Source organism: Peromyscus maniculatus, chromosome 1, assembly GCF_049852395.1.
Source record: "Peromyscus maniculatus bairdii isolate BWxNUB_F1_BW_parent chromosome 1, HU_Pman_BW_mat_3.1, whole genome shotgun sequence".
Taxonomy (NCBI): domain Eukaryota; kingdom Metazoa; phylum Chordata; class Mammalia; order Rodentia; family Cricetidae; genus Peromyscus; species Peromyscus maniculatus.
In genome coordinates this window covers 37,171,113-37,190,404 of record NC_134852.1, presented here as the reverse complement: position 1 = coordinate 37,190,404, position 19,292 = coordinate 37,171,113, and the positions used below count along the sequence as shown (strand labels likewise).

General features: G+C 56.6%; 1 protein-coding gene across 9 annotated transcripts; it reads right to left on the bottom strand.

Moving 5' to 3' along the window:
- Nucleotides 1–830: 830 nt before the first annotated feature.
- Nucleotides 831–16,485, bottom strand: Med25 (mediator complex subunit 25). Of its 9 annotated transcripts, none has more exons than XM_006986219.4 (18): nt 15,970–16,365; nt 15,847–15,892; nt 15,601–15,725; nt 10,443–10,541; nt 10,091–10,211; nt 9,587–9,749; nt 9,354–9,484; nt 9,090–9,177; nt 8,803–8,996; nt 8,389–8,520; nt 7,650–7,735; nt 7,522–7,579; nt 7,312–7,419; nt 5,586–5,774; nt 5,220–5,291; nt 4,900–5,118; nt 4,071–4,248; nt 831–2,390 (listed from the first exon to the last, which is right to left on the bottom strand). In XM_006986219.4, the coding sequence occupies exons 1-18, from the start codon at nt 16,239–16,241 to the stop codon at nt 2,125–2,127; spliced, it is 2,547 nt and encodes an 848-aa protein (XP_006986281.2). In that variant the 5' UTR covers nt 16,242–16,365; the 3' UTR covers nt 831–2,124. The 9 variants fall into 9 exon arrangements, with proteins under 9 accessions (XP_006986281.2, XP_006986282.2, XP_042130319.2 ...); XM_006986220.4 differs by having other exon boundaries at nt 8,389–8,517; XM_006986222.4 differs by lacking the exon at nt 831–2,390 and adding an exon at nt 3,541–3,669 and having other exon boundaries at nt 8,389–8,517; nt 15,970–16,485.
- Between the last annotated feature and the right edge of the window lie 2,807 nt (nt 16,486–19,292).

Here is a 19,292-nt window from a genome sequence, read left to right as displayed (position 1 = left end):
CGGCCTGGTGAGTAGATGGCAGGACAAGTCTGTGTCTCACCCATTCTTTTCTTGTGAGATCTATTTTTAATTCTGTGTGTATGCATGTGCGCAGGTGTCCTTGGAGGCCAGAGGAGTCAGTTCCTCCTAGAACTGAACGATCTTGGTCCAATTTGGCACCACTAACCTGACATGAACCCCAAAAGTCGCACGATGTGGGTGCTGGGAACTGAACCCGGATCCTCTGCAAGAGCAGCACCCCACAGCCATTCTCAATCGTTTGGAGGGCAAACCCAGTCTCCCTAGATCTTCGGCCTGGTGCCTCCCTGTTCTCCTCTTATTGATCACTCGGTCCACCTTTAGAAAACCTGCCTGCTTCTCCCAACCTCCCGCCCCCTGCCCACCCCTCACACACAGGTCTCCATCGAGGCTGTCCTGGTTCTGGAGCCGTTCTTCCAGAGGTCGCAAAAGGGTGGCCTGGTGGTCTCACGAGACCCACAGCAGATTTTGTTTGGTCCTCAGTGTGTGTGGTTTTGGTTTGAAGGCCGTCAGGTGGGGCAAGCGTTCTCCAGGTTCGCCACAGTCCCTAGCATCCCATGTCTCAGAGCCACGGCACACACTGGCTGCATGGCCCAGTCACCACCTTCATGTCTTCAGCTGCCACCTGGGTCCCCTATTCTGTCTTTCATTTGTGAGAATCACCCAGGGGAGGGGCCTCGAAGGACAAGAGGACTCCCAGCCCCTCCCAGCCAGACCCCAGGGCAGGTGCAGCAGCTCACCAGCTGGCAGGGGCCATGCTGCCACACGAGTGGGTGCATTGTCAGGGAGAAGGAAAGCCCACGGCCAGAGGATAATCAAATTGGATCTTTACTCAGCTATGGTGAACGCATGGAACACAACACAAACACGTATGATACTAGAGTCCATACTTTAAATTCAAAGTTGAAAAAATACAAATTGAAAAATAGAAATATTTAGTTATTAAAATTTCTCTCTTGTAGTTCTCTTGTGCCTTTGAGTAGAGGCTGGGAGGTTAACACCTGCCCTTCTACACCCAGATGTCAATGCTGGGTCTCGCATGGGACAGAGATGGGCAGATGAGAATTCAACCTTGATCCTTAAAACGGAGTTTTTATTTAGGTCTGTAACGAAGACAGTGACTGTCACAGTGTGGGCAGCCGGACACTTGGGACACTGCTGGGCAGAGGTGGAGGAACCTCGCCATATTGCAGAACTGCAAGCACCCTGATGCATGGCAGCTTGCACTGTGGGCTGCGTTCACACGATCAGGAAGAGCGAGCTAGCCAGCGTTAGCTCAGGTTCAAGTAGAGTACGGCCCTCGGGGGGCCTGGTCGTGGGTCTCACAGTGTGGGTGACTGGTTCTGGACACCTCATTTCCAGAAACCAGCTGTAGCACGGGTTAGCAGTCTCACTGTTCCAGGCCAGTGGCATCCGTCTGCCAGGACCACACCACAGTCATACATTCAGGAGCTGTTTGTGAATATCCCTGCTGAGACAGAGTCAGTGTTCAGAGGGTGGGAACCTCAACCACAAGTTTCTAACTGACCTCCAGGGAACCAGGGCATGGCTCTGCACACTTGGAGATGAACCAAGCGCGACAATTTGGATTTCCTGCACTTCCTGGTCTCAGATGGCTGGCTCAGTTCAAGCACAGGAAGGCCAGAGTCAAGGCGTCGTGGTGCATCTGAATTCCTGGTGATTGAGGCTAGGACCTGACCTGGGTCCTTGACAAACAGTGCCACTTGGGATCGAGGTACGGGATGGCCCCCCCTCTGATGGACGGCCCGATCACCATTACAGGGCTGTAGTTGTGCTTATGAATTCTGACGTGTGTGCATACACAAGAGCGAGCCACTCCAAAGTGAGGGGCTGGCCTGGTGCCACCTCAGACTTCTTCAGCTGCATGGAGATAACCACCACCACAAATAAATAAAGCTAGCCATGTGGTCAGAGTTTCTGCAGGGCCATCAAAAGGCCACAGCTGTGGGTCTGGCAACCGGACCCCATGAGGCCGCTGACTCCTGTGTGCCTCCGCCTGCAGACGCCGGTCAGACTCACAGGACAGCCTTGAGGATGGAGTTCTGGTCAGGACACGGGAGCTCTTGCCACATCGCTCCACGGCTCCTACTCCTGGCTCTCCAAAGCCTCGCTGGCTCTGAGGGCCCTTTTCAGCTCCTGCAGGAGCAGGTCGCGGCTCTGCGCGGTGTACTGGTCGTAGCTCTTACTGTGCTGGGACTCATAGTGACGCTTCAGGTTGTACTCTTTCAGCACTGACACGTTTTTTTTGCATATTAAGCACGTAGGCATGCTCTTCACTTCCACAAAGAAATAGTCTCGCTCCCACTTTTCTCGAAACACGCGGCCCTCTCCTTCTTTCTTTCGTTTGGCCACTTTTGAAGGAGACATGGGTACAAGAAAGATTTCACTTTTCTCTGCATGCTACCACAGAACCACCACGGTGCCAGCCCCGTGACTGAGGCAGGGCCTCACCATGGAAGAGCAAGAGAGAGCGGTGAGGACTGTGGCGAACCCAAGAGCAGGCGCCCACTGACGGGGCGGAGCCAGCGAGCATTGCCAGGCGGAAGGCTGGGCCCGGGCTGCCAGGCTTCGGGCATGTCGAGAGGAGTAATTGTGCGTGTGCGTGTGCGTGTGTGTGTGTGAATTTCACTGAGTTCAGCTGAATGGAAGGAAGTGACGCATGCAGACACAGGGAAGGCCAAACAAAACTCATCTGTGGTGGCCCACGGGCCACAGACTGCAGCCGCTCTCCTGGGACGGGTGGGGGACCTGCACATTAACCAGTGTCCCAAACCCAGGCGGTGGCAGTCCAGGGACAGACCCCACTCAGTTAACATGTGCCTGTGTGACAGACATCTCACTCCATCTCCAGGGGAGACCACCTGCGGACAGGGGCTTCCCCGCCTCCCCACACCTCCCCTGGAACTCAGTGCCTGCTGTGTGCAACCTCGACTATTACGACTATTCCGGCTTCAAGCACAGCACACGCTGTCCCATGGGGACATCCTGAGTTCCTGGTGTGGCATGTCGCCTCAACAGTCCCGTGACCTGCCTCTTGCCTGCCCTGCTCTTACATGCCATGGAGCCTTCCGGACACGGGCCCACTGGCAGTCTCCGTGGTCCTGCATGCCCAGGACAAATCTCAAGCACTGCAGTCTGGACTCTCCGGCTCTGGCTCCTCCCTGTAACGCTCATGTCCCAGGATCCTCCACTTCCTAACCCTGCACGCCCCTTTCCTGTGGCTTTCGCTCTCTCACCTAGGTCCCTCCTGGCTCCCAACTGCTGCTTCTCCTTCCAGGCTCCTCGAACCCTGGCTGGGTCAGAGGCATTCTGGGCTCTGGACCCCCGCGTGCACAGGAGCTGTAGACTACCTGCCCGCCTGCCTCTGAGCCTCCCAGACCCAGGCCACACCATGCTGCCTCCAACTCACCCCGGCCCAGCACCACCCAGCCGGGGCCTGGGGAGTCTGCAAGGCGAGAGAGCAAAGACAGCCCTGGGGGCGTCAGTGACGGGAGCCGGGCATTGTTAAAAGGAACTTTATTGGGTGTTGGGTTCAGATGAGGTCCATGAGGATGTCGTCCTCCATGACGCTGGGCTGCAGGCCCGGCTGGGGGACCGGGCCCCGGGGACCCCCGCTCAGCAGCATCTGACCTGGGGGGCAGTGGGAAGGGACTGCATCTCCCAGTGGTCCCTGCCTGGGGCCATTGAGGACCCTGGGCCTCTCATCCCACCTCTTCAGGGCACACAAGGCAGTCAAGTTTCTAGGAAGCTCCAGGGACTGCCAGAGCCAAGATCCTTGTAAGCCCAACTAGATGCAGACACTTTCCTCTGTCCCTTTGGGACCCCTTCCCCCGCAGCTGCACTGACCCTAAGACAGCTCCTAGCAGCCCAGGACAGCGGAGAAGGTTGTGGCAGGTTCTCTCTGAGGCCTTGCTCCTATGGCTGAACTTCCCCACGGCCCTGTGAGCCCCCTAGAGCTATGGGCTAACTGTTCCTTGCCAGTGGCTGCAGGAACTCCCAGCCTAAACCCCGCCCTCCCTGGACACCCTTACCTGGCAGTGGAGCCCGCTGGGGGAGCTGGGTGGGCCAAGACTGGGCAGGCGGAGGGTGCAGGAGCTGCGGCCCCAGCTGGGGCTGGCCCAGGCTCTGATGTGGGGGCAGCAGTGCAGGGGCCCCTGGAGGCTGCAGATGGTGCAGGGAGGCCTGGGGTGGGGGCACCCCGGTCTGGGGCTGAGAAAGACAAAGACGGGCTCAGCGGACCCGGCCTGTGCTCCGGGAAGGCCCGGCTGGTGCAGCCCACCTCCTCCTCCAGACCCCGGGAGGACCCCGCAGGCCCTGCTGGTACAGCCCTTCTCTTCCCCCAGACCCCGGGAGGAACCCGCAGGCCCGGCTGGTGCAGCCCACCTCCTCCTCCAGACCCCGGGGGGAACGCGCAGGCCATGCTGGTGCAGCCCACCTCCTCCTCCAGACCCCGGGAGGAACCCGCAGGCCCTGCTGGTACAGCCCACCTCCTCCTCCAGACCCCGGGGAGGAACCCCGGGAGGACCCCGCAGGCCCTGCTGGTACAGCCCACCTCCTCCTCCAGACCCCGGGAGGACCCCGCAGGCCCTGCTGGTACAGCCCACCTCCTCCCCCAGACCCCGGGGAGGAACCCGGGGAGGACCCCGCAGGCCCGGCTGGTGCAGCCCACCTCCTCCTCCAGACCCCGGGGAGGAACCCGGGGAGGACCCCGCAGGCCCTGCTGGTACAGCCCACCTCCTCCCCCAGACCCCGGGGAGGAACCCGGGGAGGACCCCGCAGGCCCGGCTGGTGCAGCCCACCTCCTCCTCCAGACCCCGGGGAGGACCCCGCAGGCCCGGCTGGTCTAGTCCCACGTCTCACCGGTGGGGGGTTGAGAAGGAGGCTCCTCAACTGGGGGTTGGCCCCAGGGTTCTGGGGCCGAAGGATGGGTCCGGAAGGAGGTGGGCCGGGGGCTGCTCCTGGAGGACCCTGGGGTGCCCCTGTCGGGGCCTGGGTCGTCCCTTGGGGCTGGGGCTGCCCTGTAGCCACAGAGGCCCCCACTGCACCCTGAGGCTGGGGCTGGGGCGCACGGAGCTGGAGCTGGGGAAGAGACGACATGAAGAAGGACAGGCCGTAGGGTGGCCGCCCCGACTCCACCCGACCCCCACCCCACCCCCACCAGGCCCCACCCGAGTCCTCACTAGATTCTGCGGGGGCCTCGCTTGGTCCTCCAGAATGGGGCCCAGGCCTGGAGGCGCCTGCTGTGCCCCCATCTGCACGGGGACAGAGAGGACAGGTCAGTGTGAGGGAAGGAGGTCTGAACCTGCTGGAGGACCTGGTGTGCAGGAGCGGGGTGCTTTTTCTGGGGATGCACCATCGGGGGTGCGTCACACCCTGCCTGGGCATCAAGGCAGGCCCGCGTCAGGGACAAAAGCGGCTTCGCTAGGACACTCAGGGGACATGGGACTCGGGTAAGCTGTCTTGGCATCAGAGACAGGAGGCCATGGTGACTGGCTGAGTGGGCTCCGGGGAGCTGAGAGGACTCGGCTTGCCATCTCCACACTCACCCCTCGCTGCTGCTCCAGCTTCTGCTGCTGGACCTGCTTGTGGTTGGTGATGACCTGGCGGATGCCGTTGACAAAGCCGCTCTGGTCGTAGGGGATGAGGCCCATGAAGATCTTCTTCTTAGACGAGTACAGGAGCATCAGCACCCGCACCTCGCACGGGGCTGTGTGTGGGAAGTGCACGCAGCCCGCCTGCGAACAGAGACTCTTGAGAGGCAGCCTACCAGAGAGGCACAGGATGCCCCACTGCATTCCATAAACGTCTACAAGCCCTCCCTATGGGCAAGGGGCAGGGAGGTCCACCACACAAGGCCTGGCTGGGAGAGCGGGTCAGCTTGGCAGCTGCCCTGGAACCAGAACACTGAGAGCGGCAGGTACTCAAAGGGCAGAGGAGGCCCGAGCACCTGCTGACCACTCGGGAGAGGCCATGGCGACCCTGACTGTCTCCAGTCATGGCTCACTCTGCACAGCACTGGGCTGCCTCCCCAACTCAGGCTGGAAAGGGCTCTGCTGGGGAGGATGCCAGAAGTCGGGGCTAGACCCTTGAGGGTGGCTCTGTCTCTCCGCCAGTGCCTACCAGCATGGACCAGAGAACAGCAACATCACAAGACAGCCACTCTGGGAGTCTCCCCACAGGCTCTCAGGGAACTGGCTTTGTCTACCTGGGTTTACTTCTCAGGACCTGCAACTGGTGCCCACCACACCCCCCTCTCCTTTTCACAGACCAGCACAGAAGAGGCAGCGCCAGCCAGGCCAGGGCACTGGTGACTGTCCTCCCTACAGGGCTGCAGCGTAGGGACCCAGCTCTGGCCCAGATAAAAGGGGGCCTGGCCAGAAGTTTTGGACATTTCTCATTTCCTAAAGGAGATTACAGTCATCGCCTCTTCCCGAATGCTGAAAGGGTACTGAGAAGCTGGGGTAACTATCTTGGGCCTGTGAGAGGCCTAGGCAGTGATATCACTGAGCTCCCCCTCGGGTCCTGTTCTACAGCAAAAAACACCAGTTCCTGCTACTCAATCTTGGAACATCCCCCAGAATTCAGTGTTTGCAGGAGGAAGCCAGCAGATGGGCCACACCATAGAGGGTTCTGGGCCCAGCTGAGCTTCCCGCCAACAGCCCCAGCAGAATCCCACAGACAGGAAACAAATGCAGCAGGCAACCACCTCAGCTGAGGTGCAAAGGGCTGAGAGGCTGATGACCAACGGTACTCTCTCTCTCTCTCTGCCTGGGGAAGAAGCTGGCAGAAGCCACTGTGCCTAAGCCCATGCACACGGGCACTTGTGTCTTCCCTGACACAAGTTCCAGCCCGCTAGCCCCCAGGAAGGTGAGTGGATGTGGAAGGTGCCTCCACTGATTCAACAGATTCTATGAGTCACGAGGGCAGGCCCTACGCAACAACCTGGGGACACAGATAAGAACAGGGCCAGAGAAGCCAGGCCTGACTGCACATGGCTACAAATCCAGCCCTCAGGACCCGAGGCAGGAGGATGTCCAGGTAGAGGTCTTACTACACGGCAAGACTTGTCTCAAATCAACAACAAAAAAACAGCCCCACGGGACAGGGATGCAGCAGGAGCCAGGCATGTGGTTAGACAAGGCCCAGGTCCACTCTGGGGCACCATAAATGAACCACAAGGGAAGACGGCGGCCCCTGGGCTCAGGTCCCTGGGGTCCTCAGAGCCAGCAGAGTGGGGCAGACGTTAGCGCCCACCCACTGCCCGCCACTCACAAAGCCATTGCCCATGATGCGGTAGAGGCCTTTGAGGGACTCCAGGTCCTTGTTGGTGAAGTGGAACTGAACCATTCTTGAGTTCCGGAACAGCGGGCCCAGGGTGGTCTGGAAACAGACAGGCATCACATGGGGCAACACGTGGTAGGGAAGCATTGTGTGGGGAACAGGGGATAAGGGTGAGGCAGGCCTTGGCCTGGCAGGTCTCACCAGCAGTTGCTGAGGGATGAGCTGCATGATCAGTTTCTGGGGCCACTGCTCAGTCTTCCTGGGAGAGACAGAGGAGAATGAGGAGAGGGGACAGGCTGAACCTGGCCCTCCCCTGACGGAATACCTACAGGTTTTCTCCATGGTTCACATAGACCTGGCAAGGCAGAGACCTCGTCAGCTTGGTGTTGGCATCCACAGATGCAGGCTTTGGTTTCTAAAGAGAAAGGGTGAATTAGCCAGGGCCTCCTGACTCAACCTCTACCTTCCCAGCAACCTCACACTCAGGCTCCCAAAGTCCACAAAATTTGGGCCCCTTCTCTGGGCCCAAAATCTTATAATCACTGTCTTCCAAAAGCCGTAATATCTAGGGCCCTGCTAGAAGCCCAAATTCTAGGTTTTGCTGTGTGTGTGTGTGTGTGTGTGTGTGTGTGTGTGTGTGTGTGTGTGTGTGAGAGAGAGAGAGAGAGAGAGAGAGAGAGAGAGAGAGAGAGAGAGAGAGAGAAGAGAGAGAGAGAGAGAGAGAGATTGGAAATGGAGGCCTTGTGCCTGATAGGCAATTGTTCAACTACTGAGCTTCAACATAAAATTTTTTTTTTGGTTTTTTTTCTGGCTGTGGCTGTCCTGGATCTCACTCTGTAGCCCAGGCTGTCCTCGAACTCACAGAGATCCACCTGCCTCTCTGCCTCCCGAGTGCTGGGATTAAAGGTGTGCGCCACCACCGCCTGGCTCGACATAACTCTTGAAGGCCAACTGTGATATCCGGTCCACAGACCCTCGCTCTCCTCTGGACTAACCTCCCTCTGCAGGCGCTCATGCCTCCGGGAGCTACCCCCTTTCCAGTCCCAACACGCTCTCAAACCCGCTCACCTCCTGCCACTCGAGGACCCCACTCCAGGCCAGGAGCTTGTTGGACACGGACTGTTGCCCACCAAGTGCAGGAGCCCCAAGCTGGGCTGGTGAAGGGCCACTGATCCCCCCTGGGGCTACAGTGCCTGCCTGCTGAGGACAGACGGCAATGAGGGACACACCATCTCAAGGAGTGGCCGCCCTAACAGGGGCAGGACTCCACCACCAGGCATACCCATCATGAAGAACCAGACCCCAAGAACTACAGGCACCTCAGAACAGTTCAAGGCCCACATTCCTGCCCCAGAGCTGCAAAGCACAGCTGTGAGCTGAGATGTTGTTCCCAGGCCCCTTGCAGAAAGAAGGCCGCACCCTTCCCACCTACCATGAGTCCCTGGGGTAGGGGACAGGGCTGGGTGCTGTGAGGACGCCTACCATAGATGGAGCCCCAGACTGCGCAGTGGGTGCCAGGCCTGGTCCAGGGGCCACAGTGGAGACTAGGCTAGGCTGGGAAGCAGGAGGTGGCTTCGGGCCTCCAGGAGGCCCAGGAGCCAACGAGGGTGCTGGGGCTTGGCTGAAGGGGGGCCCCACTCCTGAAGCTGCTTGCTGGATAGGGTTGATGGGTGAGACTGTGGGAAAGACAAGCATGAGTGGGCAGCAGGGTCAGAAAGCCAGTCAACACTCCCTGCCCCCAGCCCCACCCCGTCTCTTCCAGGACTCACAGCGGGGGCCCAGCCCGGCCTTCTGGTTCTTGGCAGCCTCCACGGCGTTCTGTGCAGCCACCTGAGCAGCACTGAGGTTCCCGGGGACCTGCCAAAGGGAGAAGACCGTGCACCCTACAACTACACACAGCTCCATGATCACCACAGGGGCCATTCCCCGGCCTGTGGGGCCCCTCACACTGTAACCCCAATGTTTCATTAGGTCCTCCCTGAGGCCATGGCTCTGCTGGGCTTCAGGAGCTGGGTCCCCGATAACAACCTCACCTGGTACTGTGGTGGGACAGGGGGCAGAGCCTGGGGGGGCGCTGCTGAGAGTGTGGCCGCTGAGGATGGAGCTGGCGGCAGAGGAACCGGCTGCTTGGGCTGCAGAGGGCCTGGAGCTGAGCTGCCACCAACTGAGACGGGAAAGACAGCCGAGGCCGAGACAGGGTCAGGGTGGGAGGGGGATCCAGTCCATGCTAAGAGAGGAGCCCCCCGTGTGCAGACCCAAGCCTCACCAGGCAGGACGAGGCCGCGCACCAGCACCATGTGCCGCGGGTCCTGGCTCACATCTGCTGGCGCCTGCAATGGCTCCAGCAGGGCGGGAGGAGCTGCCTTCTCGAAGAGGAGCCGAAGCGCTGGCAGCTTTCTTGGAGAGACGATGGAGAAGTGGATACCGCGCTGCAGGAAGGGACAGCGTAAGAACGGGGCCTCCATCAATGGGCTGGGGCCAGCCTCTGCCCCACTTCCTGGGGAGACAGTCTGGCCCTAAACCACAGCCTTCATCAGACTGTTGGGCAGGGGATGGCACAGCTGGCCCTGGTTTGCAGAGGATTCAGAGTTTAGACAATCTTAAGAAGACTCTGGTTTTCAGACCCCAGCCTGTGGTCCAGAGGTGAACCCGACCTCCCCCCTCACAAGCGGGGCACGGCGGGCCCTCCCTCCCCCCTCACATCCCCCCTCACAGGCGGGGCACAGCCCTCCCTCCCCCCTCACAGCTGGGGCACAGCACCGCGGCTCACCTCCCCTATCTTCTGCACCAGGCTCTCGGTTGTACATCCTGAGTAGGTGGTGCTCTCCACAGCAGGCAGCAGGTAGGGGGGCGAATTGCAGATGAGGAGACAGACTCGGTGTGTCTGGCCACTGCGGGGACAAAGTCAGGGAACGGAGTAGGCACTCAAGCCAGCAGCAGCTGGGGTCGGGCCCTCACCCACCGGGACCACTGGCAGCTGACAACACTGAGTCTGGGGTTAGTGACAGCTTGAAGTCACTACTGGGCAAGGGCACAGGGAAGGCCAGCTGGTCGGGGGCACGGCCTGCCCTGGCCTGCGCAGGGTGGGGTCGAGGAGGACTTCCCGGGGGTGGTGCACTCACATCTGCTCACGCATCTTCTTGAAGTCATCGAACAGCTGCAGGGCGGTGCTCAGGCCCTCGGCAATGAGACTGCAGCTCTCACCTCCACCGCCCATGAACCTAAGGGACACAGGCAGTCGGCACCCCCTCCCCTCCCATCCCATCCTACACCGCGCCTTGTCATGGGGACCGTCCCCGAGATTTACTGGGTGACAAAGCAGGGCTGGGTAGGGAGAAAAAGATAGGAAAGGGTATCAGAGAGGGAGAAGGACCCAGGACACCGAGCCGGCCCTGCGCCTGTCCTGGTGTGCCCAATGCCCTGACCACCCACTGCTGTCCTTTCCCAAGGGGCCACCCGCTGCACTTCTCACTATGTAGCTCTGGCTGTCCTGCAACTCACTTAGAAGAACTAAACCAGGGTGACTTTGAACTCACAGAGATCACCCTGCCTCTACCTCCCAAGCGCTGGGGTTAAAGGTGTGCGTTACTCTGCCTGCCTTTGCTGGATTTTCCTAATATTTTATGTGCATGGTGTTTTACCTGGATGTCTGTACACCACACACATGCCTGGTGGCCTTAAAGGCCAGGAGAGGGCATCAGGTCCCCAGAAACCAGAGTTACAGGTGGTTGTGAACCACCAAATGGGTGCTGGGAATCAAACCTGGGTCCTCTGGAAAAGCAGCCAGTGCTCCTAACTACTGAGCCTTCCATCTCTGCAGCCACTTAGAAAAGGCTGCCAATCCTCCTTCCTCAGCCTCCTAGAGGAGGGAGGAGCACTCTCTATCCTAAGACAGCGCCCCACCCCTGAACTGCTGCGGGTGAAATGTACTCACAGTGATAATGTCAGGTCAACCACAGTAACTCCGTGTTACCTTCCTGGAAACAGTCTCTAGACCAGTAATGAGAGAGACAGAAGTAGTCACAGAACCCCAATTCAGAGACACTTCCGTCCCTATGAAAAAGGGGAAGACGGGCTGGAGAGATGGCTCAGGGGTTAAGAGCACCAACTGCTCTTCCAGAGGTCCTGAGTTCAATTCCCAGCACCCACGTGGTGGCTTACAGTCATCAGTAATGAGATCAGGCACCCTCTTCTGTGTACATAATAAATAAATAAATCTTGAAAAGAAAAGCAAAAGGGGAGGATGGGACAGATGTGGACAGGCCATGGGAGACCAAGGGGCCACCAGCAGCCAGAGAGGTCAGGAAGGGGCCTTCCTGAGTTTCAGGGGCTTTCCACTCTGCCCGTAATGTGGCCTTGGACTTTCAGCCTCCACACCGTCTTCACACACGGCTTCTGGCACTTCTCATGGCCACCACCTAGGAGTCCACCCGCCAGGTCCTCCTACAGGGACAGGGCTCAGCCCTCTCATTTCTTGTCACCAGCCTGGCCTACCCATCTGGCCCATAAGAGGCCGACGGCAGAAACAGTTGGCAAATGAATAAATGGCTGTCCAGCCAGTAAAGCCTTGAGCTGGGCCTACATTCTTGCTGTGTCTTCTGTCTGCCAGGCTCACGGAGTGGCTGATGCACCTGCCTTTGTCCAGACTCCTCTCTGGAACCCCAAATTATCTATCCTCATACGTGCCCAGCATGCCCTCCTCCAGGAAGCCCAACCACCTGACACCACCATCACGGTAGAGGCCCTGCGGACCCTGGAGAAGCCCCGCCTACCGCCACAGCCGCCCGCCACCCCCACCCTTCATGACTACCTCCGCAGCCTTCACTCAGGAGTCCCAGTCTCTGGCTACAGCTCTACAGTTTGTAGAGGACACAAAGCCTGGGGCATGGCTTGATGAAGAGATGTGCTTGACATCTCCGGGCATTTCCACACTGTCCTCAGGCCCAAGCACCCGGGGGTGAAGCCTGGCCCGTCCTTCTCGCACAGGGACCTTGCCCTGCTCTGGTCCTTCACCACCCACGCCCTCACCTCTTCTTCTGCAGCAGCAAGAATTTTCATTGTTACTTTTTGGGTTCTGAGACTGGGTTTGGGTAGCCCAAACTGGCCTTGAACTATATAGCTTAGGCTGGCTTGGAACTGCTCCTCCTGAGTAAAGGCATAAACTACCACGTCCGGCTGCAGCAAAAATGCAAGGCCAGAGCTGGAGCGGAGCCACACCAAGACAGCCCTACGTCCAGTCCTGCCACCTCGATTCCTGCTACTGAAGAAACCACACCACAAACTGCTCAGCTTCTCCAAGACCTGCCTGAGGCAGGGGGAATAGGGAATGGGGGAATAGGGGGTGACAGGAACATGCTGTGACATAATGGAGGTGCACCTGCCTGGCACTGTGAGGGTGCTGGAGGCTGCACACTGGAGCTGTCTACTGAACACCGCTGCTCGGTGCTGCCAACTTTATTTTAATTAAGAAAATAACTCAGGCTGGGCGGTGGTGGCGCACGCCTTTAATCCCAGCATTCCGGAGGCAGAGCCAGGCGGATCTCTGTGAGTTCGAGGCCAGCCTGAGCTACCAAGTGAGTCCCAGGAAAGGCGCAAAGCTACACAGAGAAACCCTGTCTCGAAAAACCGGAAAAAAAAAAAAAAAAAAGAAAGAAAAGAAAATAACTCAGGCTGGGCGGTGGTGGCACACACCTTTAATCCCAGCATTTGGGAGGCAGAGGCAGGCGGATCTCTGTGAGTTCCAGGCCAGCCTGGTCTACAGAATGAGTTCCAGAACAGCCAGGACTACTCAGAGAAACCCTGTCTCGAAAACAAAACAAACAACAAAGCCCAGGGCAAGGCTGCTTCCTAACCATACTGCACAACTTGTCTCCAGCATCATCATCAACAGAAGGTGAAATTTCTCAAGTAGACACAAGCCCTGCTGACTCTCATCCCCATTCCAGCCCTGCCCAGAACATGGGTCACAGGCCTTGATCAAAACAATGACCCTGGAGAGTTAAACAAGGCTAAAATGCCTAGCAGGGACAGAGGCTTCCAAAACGGGGACCCGTGTTCACAGGGTTCTCAGTGTAGAAGTGGAGACAGTGCACCATCCAAACACTACCTCCCTCTTATCCTCACGAGCCCCGGGCCAGCCTTTCCCTGAGGGAGGCCCGCCCACTCTTCCTACAGTCTTCACAGGGGAGGTCCAGGAGTCTCTGAAGGCCTTTCCCAGCAGCTCTCAGTCACTGTGTTCACACAGCTATCTCCTTAAGCCTTGCGGAGCCAGACCCTACTTGGAGCAGTCCAGAGGAGAAACAGCAGGGACCTAGATGTCCACCAAGGTCCAGAACTGGAGGCAGTAACAGGAAGCAGAGGACAACTGGCTGATAAGAAAAGTCACAGAAGGTCCTCACACAGAAATGTACCCAGGAGACTTACCAGCCAAGCAGGAGGAGTTCACTAGAACAGGCTGGCTGGCATCCAAACGTGAAGGAGGCCTCACATGCACTAACCCTGACAGGCAGCAGAGTGGACCCTGGGCGTCACAGAACTCCAGATGGCTGTTACTCAAGTCTTACCTCAATCTAGCCCAGCAGTTCCTAACTAAGGTGCCATCTGCCCTCTAGGAGATGCTTGCGAACATCTGGAGACAACTTTCCAGGGGTGCCGCTGGCAGCTGGCAGGTAAAGGCCAGGGACACTGAAACATTCTCCAAGGAGCTGGGACACGGCTCAGAGGCAGAGAGAGCCCTTGCCTAGCGTGGACAAAGCCCTGGCTTCCATCCCCAGCAGCACAAACACACGTGCACACACAAAAACCCCAACGTCCCAGAGCAACCAGGACAGGCCTCACAACAAAGAATTATCTAGTTTCAGGAGCTAGAAAGATGGCTCAGTGGTTAAGAACACCAGCTGCTCTTTCAGAGGACCTGGATTCAATTCCAACATCCGCATGGCAGCTTAGAACTATCTGTAACCAGTTCCAGAGGATCTGGCACTCATGAACAGACATACAGACAAAACATCAATGCACATAAAATAAATTAAAATCTTGCCGGGCGGTGGTGGCGCACGCCTTTAATCCCAGCACTCGGGAGGCAGAGCCAGGTGGATCTCTGTGAGTTCGAGGTCAGCCTAGGCTACCAAGTGAGCTCCAGGAAAGGCGCAAAGCTACACAGAGAAACCCTGTCTCGAAAAACCAATTAAAAAAAAATAAATAAATAAACCCGTCTTTTTTAAAAACTCGAGTGCCAAGTGTCAACAACGCCTAGAATGGGAAGCCATGATTAACCGCTAATCCTGACAACCTCCAAGTGAAGTGCACGGCCAGCTTTCCACGCCATCTACTATGTGTTTGTTCGCACACACACACCCAGGACACAGCAGACACTTAAAGCACGCCTGTTTCTCCAAAGCAGGAAGGTTAAGAACCAGTGGGGCCTGGATCAGCCGGACTGCGGGTTCCACATGGAAAGATCAGAGGCCCTTCCAGCATCCAGCAGTCTACACTGTTATTTATTTCTAAACCAAGCAGAAGAACAGGGCAAGCAGTCAAGCAGCCACTCACATACAAGGCTACGGTGGTCTGTCTGCCCCAGGGATCCCACTGCCTGGGTTGTCCATTCTTGCCTGGAACAGGGCAGACTCGCCTACCAAACAGGTGTAACAAAAGTTGATGGTATGTCACTTGGTCATCAAAAACCCTGGTAGCTTCCTCTTTGCCCTCTGGGTTCAACCATTCACTCAGAGACAGTTCCAGTCTGGGCTCTGTCGACAGTCACAGAGCAAGCCATCTTGGATGTGGCTCTTCCAGACACGCCAGGCAGTGGATGACCACAGCCCTGTGAGACCAGACCCAACACCGCTGAGCTTATCCTGAGTCCCTGACTCACAGATGGCTTCATAAGGAAGCAACTGTTCAGTTTGAAGTCTAAATTATGTGGCAACGGTCACCCAGTAGCATAAAGAACAAATGTAGGGCCTACAGATTTCTCCAACTCAGAAAGCAACAGGCAACACCAAGCAGCCGGGACCCTGCGGTCAGAGTTGTGTTCGAAGGCACCGTGATTACTCCAGGCAGCCCGGCTGCACGCGCTGGCCATGGGGGCACGTCTGCAGTCCCAGAACCAGAAACCGGAGGCAGGAAGATCAGGAATTCAAGGCAAGCCTCAGCGACACTGTAAGCTACGACCCACCCCCAGAAGGAACTCCAGGCCCTGGCGCACTCTGCAGAACTCAGGCTATCACGAGGTCCCTCCGGGGTCCCCAACCTGCCCAAAACAGAGGGAAAGCTCACTTGATGCCATCGAGCCAGCTGACGAACTCATAGGCGCTGCTGGTAGGAGCGTGGCACTGCACGTAGGACTCGGGTGCGCAGTCCACGGTGTTGAACACCACCAGGCTGTACTGGGTTCCACCATACTGGGAGGGCAGGACAAAGGAACTTTAAAGCCGAGCTCTTCGGCGAGGGACAGGTCCTCCCCGCTGCCTCCCGCCTGCTCGGGCCGGCCGGCCTCCTCCCGTGGCGCGGCCGCACACTCACGTCTCCTCCGAAGTCCGTCTCTGCGGGCGGCCCCCCGTTGAAGTACCTGCAAAGACAGGAGGTGCGGCGTCGGCTCGCGCCGTGGCTTAGGGCGCGGGCGGGGGGGCGGGGGCCCTCACTCACTCTATGGCGGGCAGCAGGTAATGCTTGCGGAGTCCCTCGAAGTACGGCCCCAGGTTTGCCGTTCCCTCGATCACGAACACCACGTCGGCCACCAGGCCCCCGGCCCGAGACGGGCCCTCGGATCCGGGGACCATGCCCCGCGCCGCCGCCGCCAGCGCCGTAGCTGTGGCCGTCCCGGGACGGGCAGAAGTGCGCCTGCGCGATGCGCGCACCCGCGCCGGACGTCTGGCAGCCTCTGCTGATGCTAAGGCGGCCATGTTTGTGCTGGGCATCCGGGGGTGGCGGTTTGATCCCTACCCTGGCGCTGCCCACACCGTGAAACGCTCAAAATGGGCACAGTGTTTAGGGGCCTCTGGAGGTCGAACAAACTTTTGTCCACAGTATCAAGCACGAAATAAATGGGAAAACGGCACATCCGGCCACCATCTTGGAGTCGGTCTCGAGTTTCCGACTCGGAGCTAAAGGGGAGGGTGGGGAACCAGGTTGCTAGGCAACGCGTCCCCAGCCGTTGTGTTCTCACAGAGATTAAGTTAATAAATTCTCCTCTTTCTGACCGGGAACAGATCGCAGAGAGCGGTCCAATCACATCTTCGGAAAACGACGTTGCCAGGCAACACCGTAAAGTTGCAGACTTGGAAGCCAGGGCAGTTGTTTTCCCTCGAAAAGACGCGAATTCCGACTTAAGTGGAGGTTGCTAGGCAACACCTGATCTCTCCCCCCCCCCCCCTCCCCACCCCCGTTTTCTGGGAAAGAAGCCAGTAACTGGCTCAAAGCAAATACATTTCTTAAAAACATAGATAAAGTAATTAAAAGTAACAAATAAATAAAAACTGTGCTAGAATGCATGATCTAGTCGGGGAAATTGAGTCTGAGCACTGCAGCCAACGGCATGAATATAACATGACCTGGAAAATTGCTGTACCATCTGTGGACAGACGCGTAACAAGTAGTTTACTAACAGAAAGCTGCAAGCCGGGAGGAGGGCAGGGGTGAGGCGCATGCCTCGAGTCCAGCACACTGCGGACCTCTGAGGCCAGCCCGGTCCACAGAGTACCAGGACAGCCGTGGCTACACAAAGAAATCTTGTCTCGAAAAACTAAAACAGGAAAAAGAAAAGAGCCAAGCGGTGGTGGTGCTCGCCTTTAATCCCAGTACACAGGAGGCAGAAGCAGGAGGATCTCTGATTTCAAGGTCTATGCATGAAGCGGGTTCCAGAACAGCCAAGGCTACACAGAGAAATCGCGTCTTGAAAAAAACAAAACAACCAAAAACAAACAAAAAACAAAAAAAGAAAGAAAGAAAAGTGGGAGGGCCAGGGAGCCAGACCAGAGCCCTGACAGGTTTCCAATAGCTCTGCCAGGGACCCGGCCTCAGTTTCGGTTTACTGGAACTAGCTGGAGCTGAGCACACAGTTCTCGGGAAACAATCAGCAGGCTCCCCACAGTCTTCTCTTGGCTAAGAGGCTTTCCCTACCCTGCAGCTGGAAAGTCCCTAACCATTAGATCCTCCCACCAATCTGCCCCTAGACTAATCTTTGCTCCACCAATCAGCCCTCAGACTAATCGCTCCTCCCTCCCTGGAATTCCCTGAACTTAAATTCCCTGCTTAAAGGGAGCCAGTGAACGGTTCTTGGGGTCGCCATTTCCCACCACCACATGTCAGAAATAATAAACGCTCCTGTTGATTGCATCCTTACTGGTGGTCTTTCATGGAACTTCTCTGGGACCCTCAGAAAAAGAAATACACATTTTTTTACTGTGGGTGGTGGGGAATCTGAACTCAGGTCCTCATGCTCACACTGAGCCATTTTCCCAACTCCTGTACTTGTTTGGTAGGTTTTCTGTTTGTTCTTGCTTTATTTCCCTCACCTCACCCCTCACCCCCAAAACAGGGTTTCGGGCTGTCCTAAAACCTGCATGCCACCACGCCCAGCTTTGTTTTTGTTTTTGAAGGTTTTTTTTTTTTTTTGGTTTTTCGAGGCAGGGTTTCTCTGTAGCTTTGGAGCCTGTCCTGGATCTCGCTCTGTAGACCAGGCTGGCCTCGAACTCACAGAGATCCACCTGCCTCTGCCTCCCGAGTGCTGGGATTAAAGGTGTGTGCCACCACCACCTGGCTCGAAGATTTATTTTTGTTCTATGTGTATGAGTGTCTCTCTGCATGTACATGTGTAGCATATGCTTGCAGTACCCAGGGAGACCAGAAGACAGAATTGGAGTTACAGGAGATTGTGAGCCATCACGTCAGTGCTGAAAACTGAACCTGGTTCCTCTGAAAGAGCAGAAAGTATTCTTAGCAACTGAGCCTTCTCTCCATCTCCAGCCCCACTTTAAAAAAAAAATGGGAAGAAAGTGAGCAGTTTTTTGTTTTTTGTTTTTTAGAGACAGGGTTTCTCTCTGTAAACAGCCCTGACTTCTGGAACTGGCTTTGTGAACTGGGTAGATAGGCAGACAGATCTCTGTGAGTTCTAGATCAGCCTGGTCTACAAAACAAGTTCCAGAACAGCCAGGACTATTAAACAGAGAAACCCTCTCTGAAAAACAAAACAAAACAAATTATTGTATGTATCTGTTTATTTCATCATGTACAGAGTACATTTGTTGTTAATTATTTGTGGAATATTCCTTTACACTATGCGAATATATGTCACTGTGGTTGGGTTAATAAAGAAGCTTCCTGGTAGCCGGGCATTGGTGGCGCACGCCTTTAATCCCAGCACTCGGGAGGCAGAGCCAGGCGGATCTCTGTGAGTTCGAGACCAGCCTGGGCTACCAAGTGAGCTCCAGGAAAAGTGGAAAGCTACACAGAGAAACACTGTCTTGAAAACCAAAAAAAGAAGAAGAAGAAGAAGAAGAAGAAGAAGAAGAAGAAGAAGAAGAAGAAGAAGAAGAAGAAGAAGAAGAAGCAGCTTCTTACTGGCCAATAGCTGGACAGGCAGAGGTTAGGAGGAGCTTGCAGACAAAAATAGAGCCCAAAGATGAAGAGAAGGAGTCTGAGAATCACAAGGAGACTCGGAGAGAAGGAGGTGAACTTGATGTACTGAGAAAAGGTACCAGGCCACGTGGCAAAGCGTAGATAAGAAATATGGGTTAATTTAAAATATAAGAGTTGGGGCTGGAGAGATGGCTCAGAGGTTAAGAGTACTGATTGCTCTTCCAGAGGTCCTGAGTTCAATTCCCAGCACCCACATGGTGGCTAACAGCCATCTGTAATGAGATCTGGTACCCTCTTCTGTATACATAATAAATAAATAAATCTTTAAAAAAAATGTAAGAGTTAACTAAGCCAGGCAGTGGTGGCACACGCCTTTAATCTCAGCACTTGGG